The sequence below is a fragment of the Stegostoma tigrinum genome, chromosome 33 (genome assembly GCF_030684315.1).
Source record: "Stegostoma tigrinum isolate sSteTig4 chromosome 33, sSteTig4.hap1, whole genome shotgun sequence".
NCBI lineage: Eukaryota > Metazoa > Chordata > Chondrichthyes > Orectolobiformes > Stegostomatidae > Stegostoma > Stegostoma tigrinum.
In genome coordinates this window covers 27193403-27212945 of record NC_081386.1, presented here as the reverse complement: position 1 = coordinate 27212945, position 19543 = coordinate 27193403, and the positions used below count along the sequence as shown (strand labels likewise).

At 41.5% G+C, this 19543-nt stretch overlaps 1 protein-coding gene across 4 annotated transcripts in view; it reads left to right on the top strand.

Annotated features, from left to right (window-relative positions):
• Positions 1 to 19543, top strand: part of chd2 (chromodomain helicase DNA binding protein 2) — a 96004-nt gene that overhangs the window by 59863 nt on the left and 16598 nt on the right. For 3 of the 4 annotated variants that reach the window (XM_048562966.2, XM_048562964.2, XM_059639218.1), the window contains 12 exons: positions 1181 to 1333; positions 2745 to 2816; positions 4392 to 4541; positions 6199 to 6347; positions 9481 to 9577; positions 10542 to 10634; positions 10805 to 10978; positions 13408 to 13586; positions 13854 to 13895; positions 14826 to 14968; positions 16298 to 16436; positions 17479 to 17629. In XM_048562966.2, the coding sequence (XP_048418923.1) occupies positions 1181 to 1333; positions 2745 to 2816; positions 4392 to 4541; positions 6199 to 6347; positions 9481 to 9577; positions 10542 to 10634; positions 10805 to 10978; positions 13408 to 13586; positions 13854 to 13895; positions 14826 to 14968; positions 16298 to 16436; positions 17479 to 17629 (1542 nt within the window). Of the gene's footprint in view, positions 1 to 1180; positions 1334 to 2744; positions 2817 to 4391; positions 4542 to 6198; positions 6357 to 9480; positions 9584 to 10541; positions 10635 to 10804; positions 10979 to 13407; positions 13587 to 13853; positions 13896 to 14825; positions 14969 to 16297; positions 16437 to 17478; positions 17630 to 19543 lie in introns of those variants that run through there. The other variant, XM_048562967.2, reaches the window with a different exon arrangement.

Sequence of the window (19543 nt, the reverse complement as noted above, 5' to 3'; positions counted from 1 at the left end):
CTTCCAGTTATCATTTAACTAGAGGTACAGCAAACCACTACAGATGCCATTCTTCGATTGGGCTTGCTTTCCACAATTGCTACTCTTTCACAGGTTGTGGGCATTGCCATCAAGTTGCCCAGCCTCGATTGCCATGTAGCTGAATGACATGCTAGGCTGTTTCAGAAAGCATTTAAGAGTCAGCTGCATTGTTTTGTGCCTGGAGTCATATCCAGGCCAGATCATGTAAGGGTGGCAGATTTCCATCCCTAAGGACGTCAGTGAATGAGATGGTCTTTTACAACAATCACTGATAGTTGTTATAGTTACCATCCCTGAAACCAGTTTTCAATTTGAGTCATTTTTTGAATTTAAACTCCACCAGCTGCTATGGCGGGATTTGAACCCTTGTCTCCAGCTCATTTGCCTGGGCCTCTGGTTTTCTACTCCAGTGTCAATCATTACCCATCTTGTTTTTCTATAGATCCAAATACTTTTCAACTAACACGTGCTTTCTGTTCCTCATCATTGCTATTGAACTGATTCTTCTCACCACAAGAACAGATCTGAACTATTTCTGTACGTCATGTACACCATCGTATATATCCCTGCGATTACTCTTTGGAAGTATTCACCTGAGTCTTTGGAGTGGGACTGCACCTGTTAGAGGGGTACCCTTCTAGTTAAGCTGTTAAACTAATACTCGCTGCCCTCTTAAGGTGAAAGAAAATGTTCTCCTGGATTTTTCGAAGAATAGTTCGGAGAGCTATTTCCAGAGCACTAGTCAATGTTTATTTCTCAATGAAAATCACAGAATCGATAGGTGGAATCAAGATACATGCCAGCCATGATACAACTGAATGAGAGAACCTGCTCATAGGGATGAATAATGTAAAGTTACCACCATCCTGCTCGAGCATAGGCCTGCTCTCTCTCATTGACAGAGATGAATAATGTTGGAATAATGCAAGGGGAGAGTCCTTCATGGTAACCTCAGCCAGTGCAGTATTGGCATTATTCTACGTCAGAAACTGGCCATCCAGCCAGTTGAGCGTACTGACCTTCTAGTAGGGGATGAATAATCTGCTGCTCCTGCTGTTGGGCATGAAAATGCCCTCCCTACCGTTATTTGCAGCCAGGTTGCTCAGCACCTGTACTTTCTTAGACCTGGCATTTTGATTCCTGTTTCAACTTATTGCAGAACCTCATCAAGAGCAGTGGCAAGCTGATTCTGCTGGATAAACTGATGACCCGGCTTCGAGAGAGAGGAAACAGAGTGCTCATCTTCTCTCAGATGGTCCGAATGTTGGATATCCTTGCTGAATACTTGACCATAAAACACTATCCGTTCCAGGTGAGCGTGACCAAGAATTTGAGTGTTGACTAACCTGAGAGATACTGAGCAATTGAGAATCAGATGCATATAATTCAGGATGTTGCCATTTCTGAACAGCATTTTTTTGTAGTCATCCTTGCTAGTCATCATTTAACTAGAGGTACAGCAAACCACTACAGATGCCATTCTTCGATTGGGCTTGCTTTCCACAATTGCTACTCTTTCACAGGTTGTGGGCATTGCCATCAAGTTGCCCAGCCTCGATTGCCATGTAGCTGAATGACATGCTAGGCTGTTTCAGAAAGCATTTAAGAGTCAGCTGCATTGTTTTGTGCCTGGAGTCATATCCAGGCCAGATCATGTAAGGGTGGCAGATTTCCATCCCTAAGGACGTCAGTGAATGAGATGGTCTTTTACAACAATCACATTCAGTTCCCTTGTGTTTCAACTTGTTCTTCATACTTGTCACAGTGAAGGGTGGAAAGGGCTTGCTGCCAGGAAATGGGACCATTTGTTTGACCAGCTTGATGTCAGAACCACATATGCCAGATAGTTATCCGGAATCAAAAACTCCTTGAACTCTTCCATATCAAATGGTTGCACATCAAGATCAGAAGATCTCCATCAAAATTGAAAGATCTTTCAATTTGCTGCGTCAGCTACCCTATAATTCAAGTGTAGAATTAAAAAGAGAGACAGAACCAGGATTTGAACCCCTAGGCGTGTTTAAAGCGCTAAGATTCTTTTTCAAGTGCAGTGTCTGTTCAAATGCAGGAAGTTCAACAGTAAGTTTGAACACAGGAAACCATTGGTGATTTCTGTAAATTCAGATCCAAAACGAGCATTGATTAAATGCCATTTCCTGTTGCTGACCTGTTTGTTTTTGTTCTCCTTCAGCTAACCTTACCGGTTAACAAGGAGCTGTTCTGCCTGTTAAGTGATACTGGAGATAGCCCCACAGTGCTGTGTGCACTGGGAGGTGGATTGAAGCTGCTATGGCTAATGTCTACTTTCAAACACTTGCAGAAAAGGCTGGTATCCCATCAGCCTCAGTTGAGTTAAACTTGAGTCTCCAAGGCAAAATTTCAAAGATGAGCCCATCCTCCAGCCCACTCAGTTCCCATTTCCTCCATTATTACTTTAAAGATATTTATGGCTGTAGGATTATGGAGAATGCACCTGGTGACATACCTGTAGATAGCAGGGCCAAATTTGGTTGCTATCTATGTCACTGTTTTGGCAACTTGTCCTTGTGAAGTTGCTCAATGACGCAAGCCCTTCTATAGCTGTTGACTAAGCTCTGTCCTTTAAACCAGGATTATTTTTGGACCAAGTATTAGAATAAAAATAGATGAGAAATCTGCACTTCAGAGTTTCGGAATGATCCTTAAGCACAGAGTTGAGATGTTCTTGTTCTATCATATTGCAGCGTTTGGATGGATCTATAAAAGGAGAGTTAAGGAAACAGGCATTGGATCACTTCAATGCAGAAGGATCTGAGGTAAGAAAGTGTTGATTTACATCTTTCCCATTAGTAGATTGACAGCCCTTTTAAAAACGATACTCCACCACCTAAAAGATATGAAATAGCAAATGGTTGGTTGTTCTGGGAATGTTTAATGAATTCTCGCTCAGTCTGGTGTTGTATTTTACTTAATAAACCCTCACTTTCTGAGGAGATTTTTACTAAAACTTTGCTTCATCTCAGGTTTTTGAGACTCATTCCTTGCTCAAATCATGCATTCTTGGCTGATCATCTTAATTTCCCTCTACTTTATCCATTGGCAGTAACGTGCATGCACAAAACCAGATATTGAGAAATTTTCCACAAAAGTCACTTCTGTCTTTACCTAATTCATAAATTATCATTCAAAGTTATTCCCTCTTAACAGTAGCTATCCTTGATTAATAAACATTTGTCAGCAGGGACTTCACTGCATTGTCTGAACAGGTTACCAGCAGTGCTTTTCAATTAGTGCACTTGTACTTTGTCCTGTCAGGGTATTGTTGACAGAGAGGTGAGTACATGCAGTTCTTGCTTTGAATAAAGAATTCATTTATGAAATTTGAGTCAGAAGAGTTGGTTTGGTATCAGTTGGCTCAGCACAGCGTCACATTGCAGGACGTGGCACTGACACTGCACAATTGGCCTCTTGCCACATGTACTACTACTTTGATTTACTGGATTGTTTTCCTTTCTTAAACACACTTAAAATAACTCTAGATTAGTTCAGATTATTTTTTGTTTAAACTCACCCTTGTCTCCCTTTTTAGCTGTTAAAAGGTTCTAAGATGGTCAGTGAAATAGAAATTGAGAAACATACATTTTCTTTGTGGAATTCATTAACTTGGTTCCCTCACCATCTGTCCCAAAATCCAACTCTTCCCTATTGATATGTACGCAAAAACAATTAAAACAATCACCAACTGTTTCCCTTAACCTTAACAAGGACATTAACAAATCTTAACAATGAAATTAACATGAGCAAAAGTACTGACGGTTATTTCTCTCCCCTGTTGCTTTTATGAACAAATATTGCGCACAAACTCCCTGCACCCTCACTGAGACCATGCAAACCAGAGGGTCACCTCTTCAATCTCTGAGCTGATGGATTCTTTCCCAGTTTCCACATCCTCCTCCATTTCGGCCACCTACAGTTTGCAAGGTTTTATGACAACAAGGTGTTGATTCACCCATTATCCAGTCCTAGCCTTATTCCCCTTGTTAACCTGCCATGTTCCATGCTATTAGGCCTTACCCTGTCAGCCACGTTTTCAGTGGAAAATGCTCCAAGCATGATGAGCTCTTGGACCTGTAGAATCTTAGAATGGTGCATCACCAATGGAATCTATTTGTCTTTATACCTGCGCTAGCATTTTGAAAGAGTTATCCAGTTAATTCCACTCACGCTGCCTGACAGACCTCTCATGTCATCTTTGAGTATTTCTGCACTTTTATATTGAAAATTGCCATTGACTCTGCTTTCATCACTCTTCATATTTCAGATAATGACTCACTATGTTCAAAGAAATTTCTCTGCTAGTTTTTTTATTTGTTTTCTATCTCTATCTTTAGGACTTCTGTTTCCTCCTTTCCACGAGGGCAGGGGGCCTTGGGATTAACCTTGCCTCTGCGGACACTGTGATCATCTTTGACTCTGACTGGAATCCTCAGAACGACTTGCAGGCTCAGGCTCGAGCTCATAGGATCGGCCAGAAGAAGCAGGTTAGTGTGCACTCGGTTGGAAGGGTTATGGGGTGTTGCCTGTGTCAGCTCTGCATGTTGAAGACAGATCCACTTTTCATTAGTTGGCTAATCTAAATCTAATACTCTCTCGCACTCTCTCTCTCTCGCTCTCGCTCGCTCGCTCTCACGCAGGCACACATTCTCTCTCTCTCTCCAGCACGCTGAGTGTTATATTGGAACGGAAGTCGTCTGGTACACTGGGTTGAAATGGCAAGGAAAGTTTTCAAATGCTGGCAGTGATGTCACAAGACTGTATGGGCAGTAGGCACACCTCCTGTATTTGCAATGGCTGCGGTGAGCACAGCTATTTTAAAAAAAATGAGCACTTCAGATTAAAATTCCCATCTGTATTCATTGGGACCGGGGGTAACTCCCCACCCCTTGAGCACATTGCTGTCAGTTTTTACTGTTGACCTGCTTTTGGTAACTATTCTGTACCTAGCAAGCCAACTGCTCAAAGAGAGCTCCTTTCAGCATCTTTACCTAATATTTCACCTAAGATGAATATATTTATGTCTTAATGTTCAAGCCTCATATCTTCTTTCTTTCTATCTTTCCTTTTCCTGATTCCAATTCAGTGCGCTATTATGAAAGGAAGAATAGGAGAATGATTGGGGTTTATTGGAGTATTAAAAAGATTGAATAAGAAAGTTCATCACACCCACCTAGTGTACAATCTCTTGGAACTGGAGTGAGGATATTAATATCCAGATAAGGACCAACTGTTTTCAGTCTACATTACATTTGAATATTTTGTACTTCAGCTTATGTTTTATCATTTAGTCATAAAAATGAACGTGCAGATGAGTTCATTCAAACGTGTTTATAAGAGTGTTAATCCGTGTGCTGCTGGAGTGTCTCAGATCAGCTGGGTGCCCGTTCAGTATGCAGTGTGCTGAAATAGTTGATTTTTTTTCCATTTGAGTACCTGAATTGAGTTTCCTATGCCTGGATAATGAAGGACGGTGGTCAGGTAGAGCCTCTGCCCCCAGTCACTTAACAGTTTCACTTTGTGCTTAGCAATTATCTACACCTGGATTTGTACTTGTTGGTGTATGACGAGTTTGGGTTCACCATGGCCAACTGGCACACTGACCCTCATCAGAATAAAATATTCCAGGTGATAGAAATCTAATACACAGTAAATGCTGAAAATGTTCAGCAGGTTAAGCGGTATCCATGGAGGGAGAAACTGTCAACATTCCAGGTTGAGGGCATATCTTCAGATATGTTAACACTGTTTCTGTCTCCACAGGTACTTGCAGATATACTAAGTATTTCTGGCATTATCCCTCCTCATTGTTGACAGTTTTTGTCTAGTTTTGCATGCCAAGAATAATTGTTTGGCTAAAGCATTGAAGACCATGTCTCCACAAACTGGATTGAAGCAAAGGTTAGGTTTTTCTGGAGAGGAGCCTTACCAAAAAGAAAAAAGATGGAAGAATAATTCTGCTGTCAACCTTCTGGTGCCAACTTTTATTTGTCAAAAAGAGAATCTGAACACTCAAATATGCACCAGCTAACTTTTCGACATTGGATTGTGATCAGGCACTAGGTCTGTGCCTGTTTTATTTTCCCCATATCCACAGTGGCTGTAACTTTGACTAGTATCCATTGTTTTATTCTGATATTTCAGGTTAATATTTATCGGCTGGTTACAAAAGGGACTGTGGAAGAGGACATCATTGAACGTGCCAAGAAGAAAATGGTGCTAGATCACCTTGTGATCCAGAGAATGGATACTACAGGGCGGACAGTGTTAGACAACTCTGCTCGTCCCTCAACGTAAGCAACGTCAGTGTTTTTCCACCTTGGCTGTTTATTTTTCCTCTGCACGCCACTGCCAGGACTCTGCTGCTCATCCTGGCTTATATGCTTGGCTATGGATTATGAGGTCTTGAGGGCACTCAGCAAGGGAGCAGTTAGTGGCAGTGTGGTCAGAGAGGATAGGGACATCTGAGGTTGATACCTTGTCTGATGTTGTGTTTTCCTATCTCCGTGGAGATCATAGTGAAGACTTGACATTTAATCTTAACTAATTAGCATTGTACTGGAGCACAGAGCTGCTCTACCAGCTGATCCTCAACCCAGAGTACAGTGGATGTACAGTAAAACTAGTGAGTTGGAGAAACTCAGCAAGGCTGTGGGAAAAGAAACAGAGTTAATGTTTTGAGTCAAGTAGGATCTTTTTCTGGATTGACGAAGCGTATACAGGATTTGAAATATTAACTCTGTTTCTCAATCCACAGTTGCAGCTAGAACTACTTAGCTTCTCTTTCTGTTTTCATTGGGGAATGAGCGGGATCAGAATTAATATTGTCTTCTGCACTTTGAAAGGCATCCGATAACCATCCTCTTTATGTTTACATTATAGTTGTTTGACAATGCAGCAAACTTTGTTTTAACTGGTATCTTACTAATCAGTGAAAATTATATATCTGAAATATCAATAACTTTACTGTATTATTCTGTTCGATCATTAGTTTTTTTTATTTACTTAGCTTAGTGTAAGTATACTTATTTAATCAAATGACCACACAAAATATCAACAGTTAATTCAGTTTTGATTCAAACAGTGCAATCTGCTGGGATGTCCAAGTCGTCATTTGAGGAATAAAAACGGAAGTTGCTGAAAAAGCCCGACAGGTCTAGCAGCATTTGTGAAGAAAAATCAGACTTAACACTTTGGGTCTGGTGACCCTTTCTCAAAATTGTCCTGAAACGTTAACTCTAATTTTTCTTCACAGATACTGCCGGATCTTCTGAGTTTTTTAGAGCAACTTCTGTTTTTGTTCCTAATTTGCAGCAACCGCAGTTCTTTCGTTTTGTATTTAATTATTTGAGGTTGTGAGTGAGAAAGCTCTATGCTGGTAGGTTTTACTTATGAAGAAGTTGCACTATCACTTAAGTGACTTATGCTGCAAATAAAATATGAGTGATGTGAAACCGTCCTTTTAACACTTCAGTTACTTAGTGTGTTTTTGCATTAATTATGTCGACCTCTTGATTATGTGAAATATTTGATCAGCCACTGCACGCCTGATCCCGTAGGAGTTGGGTAATAAAAGGCTTGCTGCGTATAAACTGAGTATTGCTTAAGAAAAACTTTTTTTTGCCTTATATTCTTCAGATCAGTTTACAAGAAATACCAATATAAGGGTACAACCCTTTTGTACTGTAGTAAAATATAGCACTGATTGGGTTACCAAGTGAACAATGTTTGGTAGAAGTGTTAATATAGAGGATTAAAAAAAAGAACTGTGGATGCTCTAAATCGGGAACAAAAACAGGCATTGCTGGAAAAGCTCAGCTGGTCTGGCAGCATCTATGAAGAAAAAAATCAGAGTTAACGTTTTGGGACCGGTGACCCTTCCTCAGAACCATTCTGAGGGTCACTGGTCCCAAAACGTTAACACTGATTTATTTTTCTTCACAGGTGCTGCCAGACCAGTTGAGCTTTTCCAGCAATGCCTGTTTTGTAACTGTGGAGTATGTACCAGTTAGATGATAACTGATTATTAATTAACAAGCTTTGTTTAAATTTAAAACAGGCAGGGTAACCATGTCAAGGCGTTGTTCTGAGAAATGGCTGCCATCTTTTTAAGCTAAAACAAGTGCAAGATGTTTACATCTTTTGTCTGCCAAGTACAGGACCCTGCTTAATGTACTTATGCCCAGTATGTAGAAGTGCTTCACATACTGAGCCTGACCGCCAGCCTAAATTGTTTGCTAGTGTAATTTTTCAGCACACTGGATCATTCAGCAAATAATATTCAGTTTTATAATTGCATCTCCTATTGACTGGACCTTGCTTGTTTCGAGCAGCCAAAGAGACGTGCTGTTTGAAATGATCTGCCAGTCTTTGGGCTCTGCAGCTTAAATAGCTAGCATTACATTGACACTGAGATTCATTCACCACATTACTCATTTGTGTGATAGGCGGAATACCTTTTTTGGCTGTTGACAGCATCCTCTTCGAGGTGAACCCCATTTGTATTGCTACCGCACAGCAGCATGAAATTGCTCCATAGGTACCTTGATCTTCAGGTAATTAGAGGCAGTGCTCAGGACCAAAAGTTTTGCACAGTGTAGGAAGAAGCCATTCTGTTCATCATGTGCGCCATTCAATGTGATCATTATTGATAAGGTCAAGAACAGGAGGATATAGTTAAAAGATAACTTGCAAAAGAAGCAAATGGATGTGAAAAATCTTCACATGCACAGTGGTTAGGTTTTGGAGTATGCTACCTGAAAATGTGGATAGGTTTGATTGAATATTTCATTGCAGTGTTAGATTGTAATTTAGACAGGAACAATAGTCAGGGTTAAAGGAAAAAGGCAAAAATTGTTGGAGAGCCAGTGGGCTGAACAGCCTCTTTGCACTCCATCAATTCTGTGGTTATCCATTTCAGAGCCTTTTTCCCCTGGTTACATCAGGAAAGGACCTCATGAGATTAACCATTATCCCACAGGATAGCTTTGCTACACTCTATCTCTGCATCAAGCTTGCAGAATAAACATATAGCCCAGGCCCTTTGAGGTTGCAGCTAAGGTCGATCTTGTAACACATGGACTGATTGGAATCTGATTTATTGCCCAGTGAAGGAAGGCCTGTAGTGGACTGTAGTAGAGAACCCACAGCACGTTGGCAAGCTGGGGTGAAAGCAGGACAAGAAACTTGAACAAGGTGTTCCTTCACGCAGCAGTACTTGGGTACATAACGCTCACCATTAATGTGTTGGTAGTCCAGCTTTTAGTAGCTGTTTTCAGGCAAGAGGCTGGTACTTTCTGGAAAGCACATGCATTTTAGAATGGCATTCCAAACTTTCTGCCATGTCTGTGCATTAATGTAATGAACACAGTGCACAGAATGGACAAGGCACTGGTTATTGAAAGGGCTGATGATTTGTGTTTTCAGCTCAACGCCATTCAACAAAGAAGAACTGACCGCAATCTTAAAGTTTGGTGCTGAGGAGCTGTTCAAAGAGCCAGAGGGTGAGGAGTCTGAGCCACAGGTACTGCTGATCTCTACACTTTGTCAATATTGGAAAAATCTTAGTAGAATCCTCAAACTTCAAAGTGTTTTTTTAAGGTCAAAATATGTATAGAAAATGCTGCAATATAAATGAAATTGATGTTCGCTTTCACATGTAAAAGTAAATAGTGCATCCTCGTTAGAGATGCTGAAAATTGCACAGAAACATTTTGGTAGAGTAAATGAGGAGGTGATTTTTTTTTTGCTGTCAGGATGTTAGAAACCAGAAGATGCTAATTGAAAAGCAATATGGAAAGACCAGAGTGGAAATGAGGATTTTTTTTTGGAAGTTATGATCTGGAATGTCCACTACCTGAAAAGGTGGTAGAAGCTGATTCAATTGTAACTTTCAGAAAGCAGTTGACGTTTCCCTCTTTAAAATTTTGCAGGGCTGTAGGGAAAGGGCAGGAAAATGGGATGCAACAGATAGCTTCTTAAAAGGTACTGCTGATATTGATTGCACGGCCTCCTTGGCTCTATAATCAGATTGCTAAAGTTGCATCAGTGTTGCTGGGCCATCTCATGGAAAAGTGTAGGTTTAGTTGACAACATTCACTGGCCACTATAGTCTGTACCATTACAAACAAGAATACTGTGGGTATGACCTGAGCTGGTCCTAACTTGGGATATCTTTGAGGCAGGTGATAAATATACTACACTTACCTCTTCCTTGGTAAGTTTGGAGGATAGTCCATGTCAGAATCCCTGCTGCATATTACTATCGGCTAACTCAAGAAATTGTATCTGGCTGTACCCAGAGGAAAAACTGGACCGAGCTTAATTGTGTTCCTTGTTCTGAAACTCACTGGACAAAAATCAGCTTTGACCAAGTATCTAATATATGTACATGCTTTTGGGGTGAATGGGAAATTATTTTCAACAATTCTGTTGGAGATTCATTCAGTTAAGTGTGATTGCTAATAAAAATCAAACTGCACTTTCAGGAAATGGACATTGAAGAGATCCTACGTCTCGCAGAAACAAGAGAGAACGAACAGTCTGTGAGTCCAACAGATGAGCTGCTGTCCCAGTTCAAGGTAAGATTGATTAGTCATCAGCTCGTTGGATTGATGCTGCACATAGCCTGTCATTAGCAGGTTGGTGCCCCTCATTGAGTACGCTGTCAAATATGACACTGCCATTGGGCTGGGAATTGCCTTGCGCACGTTGAGAGGTGTGATTTTGCCATTCCTCATCACCCCTACAGGTGGCGAACTTCAGCACAATGGAGGAGAATGAGCCCGAAGTGGATGACAAACAGGTTAAGGAATGGGACGACATCATCCCGGAGGATCAGTGGAAAAAGATTGAAGAGGAGGCACGGCAGAAAGAGCTGGAAGAAATTTATATGCTTCCAAGGAGTAGAAGTTCAACTAAAAAGGTACAGAATTTGTGGCAAGCAAGTGACTGCCTGTCTCGTGCCTCTCATTCTCTCGGATAAAATAGCTGAAACTAGTCTGCACTGTTCTGTTAAGGGTTTTTACTTTCCTCCTTTGGTCCTTGTTGTACATTTGAAATGTAGTTCCTCTTACAGCTGCAGTAGTAGTTTGCCTGATTCCAACCTTGGGGGCCTGAGTTCAAGTCCCACCTGCTCCATGCGTGTGTAATAACATTGCTGAACTGGTTGGCTAGAAAATACCTACATTTGGAATGTCAAGGTGTCAAATCGATGCTGTTCATTGAGGCAAACTGGAAAGGCAGGACAGAAAGCTGCATCCTGCTCTCTCCCTCTCTCTCTCTCTCTCTCTTTCCTTCTCACTCAGTTTAATTGTAGGCAGGCGGATGGCTTTTATCAGAGTTTCACATCAGCTCCAATAAAATTAGTGTAGTGTAGGCTGAAAATGTTCCACTTTAAATCAGTGTAAGGCTGAGTAAAATTTGGCTGCAGTACTGTTCTTCACCAGCTCTGTCTGGAATAGAGAATGGTAGTGAAGGATGGTTGTTAAAAGGTGAAGATTAGTTGCTAGAGTTTTACAGCAAGGGAAGAGGCCCTTTAGCTCATCATGCGCATACCGATCATTGAGCATCTATCTATTCTAGTCCTGCTGGCCAGCTGTTGGCCTGTAGCTTGGAATGCGATGGTGTTTCCAGTGTTTATCTACATAATTAACTGTTATAATGGTTTCCACCTCTACTACTCCCTACAGGCAGTGAGCCCTAGGCACCCAGCACCTTCTGGCTGTAAAAAAAATTCCTCCAATCCCTGGCCCTTATCTTAAATCTGTGTCCTCGGTCATTGGCCTGTGTACTAACAGCGACAACGTTTTTTTCCTACTGGATACTTGGTCAGCATGGATGAGTTAGACTGAAGGGTCTGTACTGTATGACTCTATGGCTCTGTAACCAAATGCTCTTCGTAATTTTATAACAACTGATCTCAGCCTTCTCTGCTGTAAGGAAAAGAATAGCGTTGGAACCAAATCTTCCTCTGCTGTACTTTATTCAGAGTGAAACATTACTGGCACATACCTCCCTTATTCCATTGAGAAAACATTATCATTCATTGATAATAAGGCCTTGTCTACAGGACTGAGAGCAACAGACTGAACTACCAATAGAATCATTGCGCTGACTGCAGTGAAATATTTAGCACCATTTATATGCTGGTCTAATTTGCCCTTTAAAACGTTAGTTTTCAAATTTAACAAGAAGGTGGTAAATACTTACTGAAGTGATGTGCAGACAAGAGGAGCCTGGGATCACTTTTATTTCTTTGCTGTAAAACTGCCTTAAAACCTATATAAACAGGTAGTGCTGGTTGCAGTGGGATTATATATTGTTCTTGCAGCCGTAGAGCCTAGATCAAGACATTCCATACTGCTCTGAAGTGACTTTTAAGAGAGCAGTGAATGAACGGTGCAAGAAATGACAAATGTTATGATGACACATTACAGACACATTTATATGTTTAGGACCAAGGCACATTGATTGATCAGACTCCAGAGAGCTTTCACTCGACACCCTATCTGTGAATGTTTAATGTTGATTTTGGAAGCCAAAGACACAAAGCCATATCGGAACAAGATACTAAGGGAAATAGTCAAGTCCCAGCACTTGAAGTCTTTGATACACTTTTAGATTATTTGCATTTATAACTGCTTCATTATGAAGACTATCATCTCAGGGCTTATGTTTAATTCAGCTAGCATAGCACATATAACGGCTCTTGAGAATGCGAATTTCAGTCTATGGCGCCAGTACTACCAAAGCAGAAGCCTGAAATGAAAAAAGTTACTTTCTCGAGAACTCATATTCACCTTGGCAAATTAGCGATGTGTTTAAGAAAAATGCTGAATTTCACACTAAATTGTTCAGACTCCAAACAAGCCCGATTCATTATTGAGAGGGGACCAGTTGACCTGGCTGAGTCTCTCTTTTGTTTCTCTAAAAATGGAGCTGGGTTTTCAGATCTCCTCACTCGTGAATTTTCTCTTGCATCCTGCACACCATTTCACTGTTTGTTCAACCCACAGTCTGTGCTAAGCTTGCTGATGTCTATCTGTATTGGAGTTACAGTTGGTTGCAGCGCTCCTTCATACTGGAAGGGTAAATTAGACTCTTCCCATTTCTGATCAGTGCTCTGCAATTTATTTTGCAACTATACATGCCTGCATGCTGTGTGAAAATAATGAGTGTTCTTCCTGATTGAAGACAGCTGACTGGCCATAATCAGAACACCCAAAGTGTGTTTGTTTGTGTGTGAGCGACTGAAGGGACCGCTCTGATGGTAAAACTCAGGAAAGGAAGATGATGAGTTTGGAAAGGAAAAATGCCAGCTGGTGTCGAACATAACATTGTTGGTGGTTTTAGGCTCAGGCAAATGGCAGCGATTCGGATGCTGGATCACGGCGAAGGCGGCAAAGGTCATCTGGGTCAGAGAGTGAAACCGAGGAAAGTGAAGATGAGGATAAACGACCCAAGCGGAGAGGCCGTCCCCGGACAGTCCGGAGGGACATGGTGGATGGTTTCACAGATGCTGAAATCAGGAGGTAAGTGATAAGGTCATCCTGCTGCATGTGCCACATACCATGGCAGTCAACCTTACAAAGTCCAGCAAGCTTAATTTCACTTTTTTTTTTACTGCTGAATTTAGTGGATCTGATGTTTTAGAAAGTGTTTAACTTAGCGTTAAATCCTGCAGAATGAAAGATTAAGTTGCTTTGTTGCCCTTCTAAAAGAACGGGATAAATATATTATTAAATATAGACGTCTGAAGGGAATTAAATTCCACTACACTTGTCATTCTTCTCTTGCAGGTTTATCAAGAGTTATAAAAAGTTTGGTGCTCCTCTTGAGAGGTAATTCTTTTTCCTGTGAAGTTTGTGTCATATTATTTTTGTTTCCTTCCCTGCACCAAGGCTCCTTTCCAAAAACTGCTAAACTTTTCTGCAAGGTTTGCACATTAGTTTTCCATTTCCCTCCCGATGTCTCTTGAAGGTATTCGTTCCTTCCCCTGGGTGAGAATCCCATGAGAAACAGTGACCCTCTAATACCTCATCCCTATCACCCCAATCTTTGTGAGTCAAGATCTGTTGACAGTGTCTGACTGTGGAAGAGGACCATACGTCTACAATCTAGCAGGGATTGGCGAGTAGCAATTTGGAACTGGGATCTGATTGTTTGTTCACTACTGCTAGGTCACTGAAGCTAATTGGGACGGTGCACTGGCTCAGTGGTTAGCACTGCTGCCTCACAGTGCCAAGGACCCAGGTTCAATTCCACTCTCGAGTGACTGTGTGGAGTTTGCATGTTCTCCCCGTGTCTGCATGGGTTTCGTCCGGGTGCTTTAGTTTCCACCCACAGTCCACAATGTGCAGGTTAGGTGTATTGGCCATGCTAAATCGCCCATGGTATCCAGGGGTGTGCAGGCTAGGTAGATTAGCCATGGAGAATGCAGGGTTACAGGATAGCTAGGGGGTGAATCTGGGTGGGGTGCTCTTTGGAGGGCCAAATGGTCAACTTCTACACTGTCAGTATTCTGTGATTCTAATAATAGTGTCCTAAGCTGTTCTGACCATGATTTGCAGACCATTGGTTAACCCAAGTGACTTTGTCATGCGTGAGACTCAGCTCTGTACTGTCCAGTCTGTCATTTGAGATGTTGCTGGAGTGAACATTTTACCTTTATTGCCTGCGATAAATTTTGAAGCTGTATTAATATGTTGTATTCTAATATAATTTCATAACGTTAAAAAAAATTGAAAATTGTTTTATTTGTTGTATCCAAGACTTGAAGGTATTGCTCGTGATGCAGAGCTGGTTGACAAGTCTATTGCAGATCTCCAGCGCCTGGGCGAGCTCATACATAATGGCTGTGTGATGGCTCTCAAGGAATTTGAAGAACAGTTAAAAGAAAACCCTGGCCTGGAGGGTAAGCACTGGACCCTGAACTGTTGTTGTCTGCTCTGTATACTTAACCTGCTGTTTGCTTTCTACGATTTGGTTTCTATGATTTGCAAGAATGTTGGCGTAAAGACTGAGGAGCCTCGTTGGGGATCCTCTGAAAATCAAATTGCAACAAAGATTCAAGGAATGGGTTAAGAGCAGAGTGGAATTCCTTGAAGATTTTCCACCTCCCACTGCCTTCCTTCTGAGTCACACCATGTGCCCCTCAGAGTGAAGGGCTGTATAAATGTAAGTTTGACAGTGGCCTAAACTACCTCAATTATCATAAAATTGATAATGTGGCCATTTCTTGATATTTAACATCACACAAAGGCTTGAAGCAATCTATATGTCTGTCTACTCACTGCATTATATATGCCCACCAGGACCATTCAAATAATGTGCAGCATTGAGCCGTGTGGTGGAAATCATCTATATTTTTATAGCATTGGCATAGAAGCATTGCTGAACTTAATTCTTATAACTTCTTCATAGTCGCTCTCTGTCTGCACTTGCACTGTCTGCAGTGTAACACTGTGTTCTGCGTTCCGTTTAGTTCTCTTATCCTGATACACTTTGTGTGGTATGCAAACAACACTTTTCACTGTATCTCTGTGCATGGGACAACAATACCTCAATCAATCAGTCAATCTTAGATGCTGTCTGTGTTTCTCTTATTCTAACCTGATCTGTTCTTGATGGTTGCTGTTGTCTTGTAGGGAAGACAGTTTAGCTTGTTTACTCAGCAGATTTCTCACATTTCGAAGTTAGGTTGTCCCTGTGGTAAGCCATCTTTAAGGCATTCACTGTATTACATCCTTATTCCAAGTTGTTGAAACTTTACCATTTTCTACATAGGTCCAACTATGTCTAGCATATTTATTGATAATAAAATGTGAGGCTGGATGAACACAGCAGGCCAAGCAGCATCTCAGGCCTGCTGTGTTCATCCAGCCTCACATTTTATTATCTTGGAATTCTCCAGCATCTGCAGTTCCCATTATCTCTAGCATATTTATTGTTTGGGTTAGAGACATTTAGTGTAGTGATGTTTTCAAGATGTACTTTGGAGCTGGTGGTCCATTTGTAGCATTGTTCATTCATTTAAAGTCAAAGAATACATTCTAATTTTCGAGAAATTAGGCAAGATGCAATACAGAAAGCTACTAATAGGTTCCTGGTAATTAAAGAAATGCAGTCTGCAAAACAAAATTGTTCAATAACCCAATCAGTTGGTTTGAAAGGGGAGCTACATAGTTCTGTGCTTTTTTCTGACTGCTGCCCATATGTTACAATCCTGAACATTCTGTTACAGGAAAGGGCCCTGGGAAAAAGAGAGGACCAACAATCAAGGTTTCTGGTGTCCAGGTCAATGTTAAATCGATTCTCATTCATGAAGATGAGTTTGAGGCTTTGCATAAAGCTATTCCTATGGACCCTGAGGAAAGAAAAAAGTGAGTTCAGTAATTTGTGCTTCAGAATATATTTGAGGCATTCATATTTCTGTCACTGTAGTTTCTATGACACTACTCTCATTAAGTTTGAGGTAATGAAGATAGAAGCATAATGCGACGTAATATTGAATTCATTATTCTGCTGCCAAGGTGTTACTGGAAACCATGGTGTCACACCCATATTAAGAAAACACTGGATGCAGAGTTTAATTGCATATCTTTTAAAAATAATGATCAGTGAGACTAGTTTTGTCTTTGCTCGTTTCTGATCCTGCTCACTTTCTTTGCGGATTCCAAGTGACTGCTTGTCGCACATTCTGAGGATGATGTTTCACGTAGGACAAATAAATGAGAAACCTGGTCAGCATGGGCCAGTTGTACTGAAGGGTCTGTTTTCATGCTGTTTGACTGTAATGAAAATGTGTCACTGTTTTCTGTTGTGTTAAGTAGATTGAAGATAATTTGGCAACTACTGCCTTTTGATACTTAAGCCATTGCTGAGCTCAAAGCAATATTTAAAGTTAGTGGAATTGCTTTCTGTGTTCCTGTATTTGAGGAAGTGGGAATAAGCCAGCAAACCCATTGCCACTTGCTATATCATGAGTCGTCTTCCCACTTTGGGGTAAGAAAAATGCATGGAGGCTAGTGCTCGTTCTTGGGGTAAGCTGTGATGTTAACATGCAGTCACAATCGCCTCTTGAGACTTGGAATAGTCAAGGCTTCTACAGGGATGGTGGGAGTACCAGAAGCAAGCTGGCTCCTGTGGAATCCCAACCAAATGAGGGATCTATCGTCTTGAATAGGATGAGAAAGGTGAATATTCAACTGTTGCCCGTACATTTCCATTCCTGGGCATTTCTAAGTTTTCTAATATTTGTCTCTTGCATTGTGTAAACGCTCACGCAGAGATGGAGTGCCCCGCAGCCTGAAGCAGTCTGCTTGCTTGTGATACATTAAAACAGGGCGTTGTGTAGGCGTTGAAGTTGGTCTGTCTGCTAGCTCTAAAAGGTGCAGTGATTTACATGCTGTTTCTGCTGTGTAGGTATCGCTTACCCTGCCATGCGAAGGCAGTGCATTTCGACACAGATTGGGGTGTGGAGGAGGATTCCAATTTGCTGATAGGGATCTATGAGTGTGGTTATAGCAACTGGGAGCAAATAAAAATGGACCCAGATCTGCAGCTTACCAATAAGGTAGGCCATTCCATATTCCATTTAATGAATATGCAGCTTGCTTTGCATCAAGGCATAATTGGGAAATGAGCCAATTAAACATTTGTTCCTTGACAGCACCTCACTGTTTAGTTTTCATAGAAGCCCTAAAATGTGGAAACAAGCCTTTAGGCCCAACATGTCCACACCAACCCTCAGAGCATCCCACCCAGGCCCATTGCCCTATAACCCACCTAATTTACACGTCCCTGAACATGACAGGGAAATTCAGCATGGCTAATCCACCTAGCCTGCATATCTTTGGACTGTGGGAAGAAACCCATGCAGACACAGTGAGAATGAGCAAACTCCACCCAGACAGTCACCCGAGGGTGGAATTGAACCTGGGTCCCTGGCGCTGAGAGGCAGCAGTGCTAACCACTAAGCCACCAGTTTTATTGGGAAGATGATGATGTGATGGGTTCACTATTGGAATTTTATCTCTTGGTCATGGCTCATAACTGCTCAGATTTACCTTGAAGGAAGTGTGCATGCAGTCTCCTGTTTGCTGCCTGCCAGGGCCCTGTGTGATACAAGTCTGAGAAAACTAGGTGTGAGTCAACGGCTCAAAATTCTAACTGGTACCCAAAAGGGCAACAAGATAGTTGGCATTGGAAATGGGACCTTGCACTTCACCAGAGCTGTAACTAACAAAGGAAATACTTTGTCACTAATTGGCTGATTGATTATGGGCAAGTGTTTGGCTCCCCTGATGTGCCTGTCAGACAACCACGAAACATGAAGGAAAAAGATTGTGAATGTGAGCTGTTTACTGCTGTCTAAGGTGCTGAACTGCCTTAGGAGGCACACAAATGCTTAATTGTCCACACCTCTCATTTCCACTTGTTCTTCCAACAGGGGCACAGTTACATTTGGAACTTGAGATGTGTGTAACTGAGCCATGATGGTGCAAAGCCCACTACCATTTCCTGATTAGACTGCTATCATAATACATCTAAGCTTTTTAAAGTCTGAGAATTTCTGCCAGTGTTGTACTTTCGAAGAATGTCTGAAAGACATGAGACAGTTGAAAATTAATAAAACCAATTATTATTCTGATGTCTTGCTTCATTTGCCTGGGAGCTATACCAGAGTTGATGGACATAGGAGCTGAATAATATCTGAACTCAGAAGAGCCAGGAGGAGACATGAGAAGTTGTTGGCGGATAGGATCAGGGTAAACCCTAAGGCTTTCTATAGGTATTTAAGGAATAAAAGAATGACGAAAGTAAGATTAGGCCCAATCAAGGATAGTAGTGGTAAGTTGTGTGTGGAGTCAGATGAGATGGGGAAGCGCTAAATGAATATTTTTCAACAATATTCACTCTAGAAAATGACAATGTTGTCGAGGACAATACTGAGATACAGGCTACTAGACTAGGTGGGATGGAGGTTCACAAGGAAGAGGTATTAGAAATCCTTCAGGGGGTGAAGATAGATAAGTCTCCTGGGCCGGATGGGATTTATCCTCGGATCCTCTGGGAAGCCAGGGAGGAGATTGCCGAGCCTTTGGAATTGATCTTTAACTCGTCATTGTCTACAGGAATAGTGCCAGATGACTGGAGGATAGCAAATGTGGTTCCCCTGTTCAAGAAGGGGAGTAGAGACAACCCTGGTAATGATAGACCAGTGAGCCTTACCTCAGTTGTTGGTAAAGTGTTGGAAAAGGTTATAAGGGATAGGATTTATAATCATCCAGAAAAGAATAAATTGATTAGGGATAGTCAGCACAGTTTTGTGAGGGGGAGGTCGTGCCTCACAAACCTCATTGAGTTCTTTGAGAAGGTGACCAAACAGGTAGATGAGAGTAAACCGATTGATGTGGTGTATATGGATTTCAGCAAGGCGTTCGATAAGGTTCCCCAAAATAGGCTACTGTACACAATGAGGAGGAAT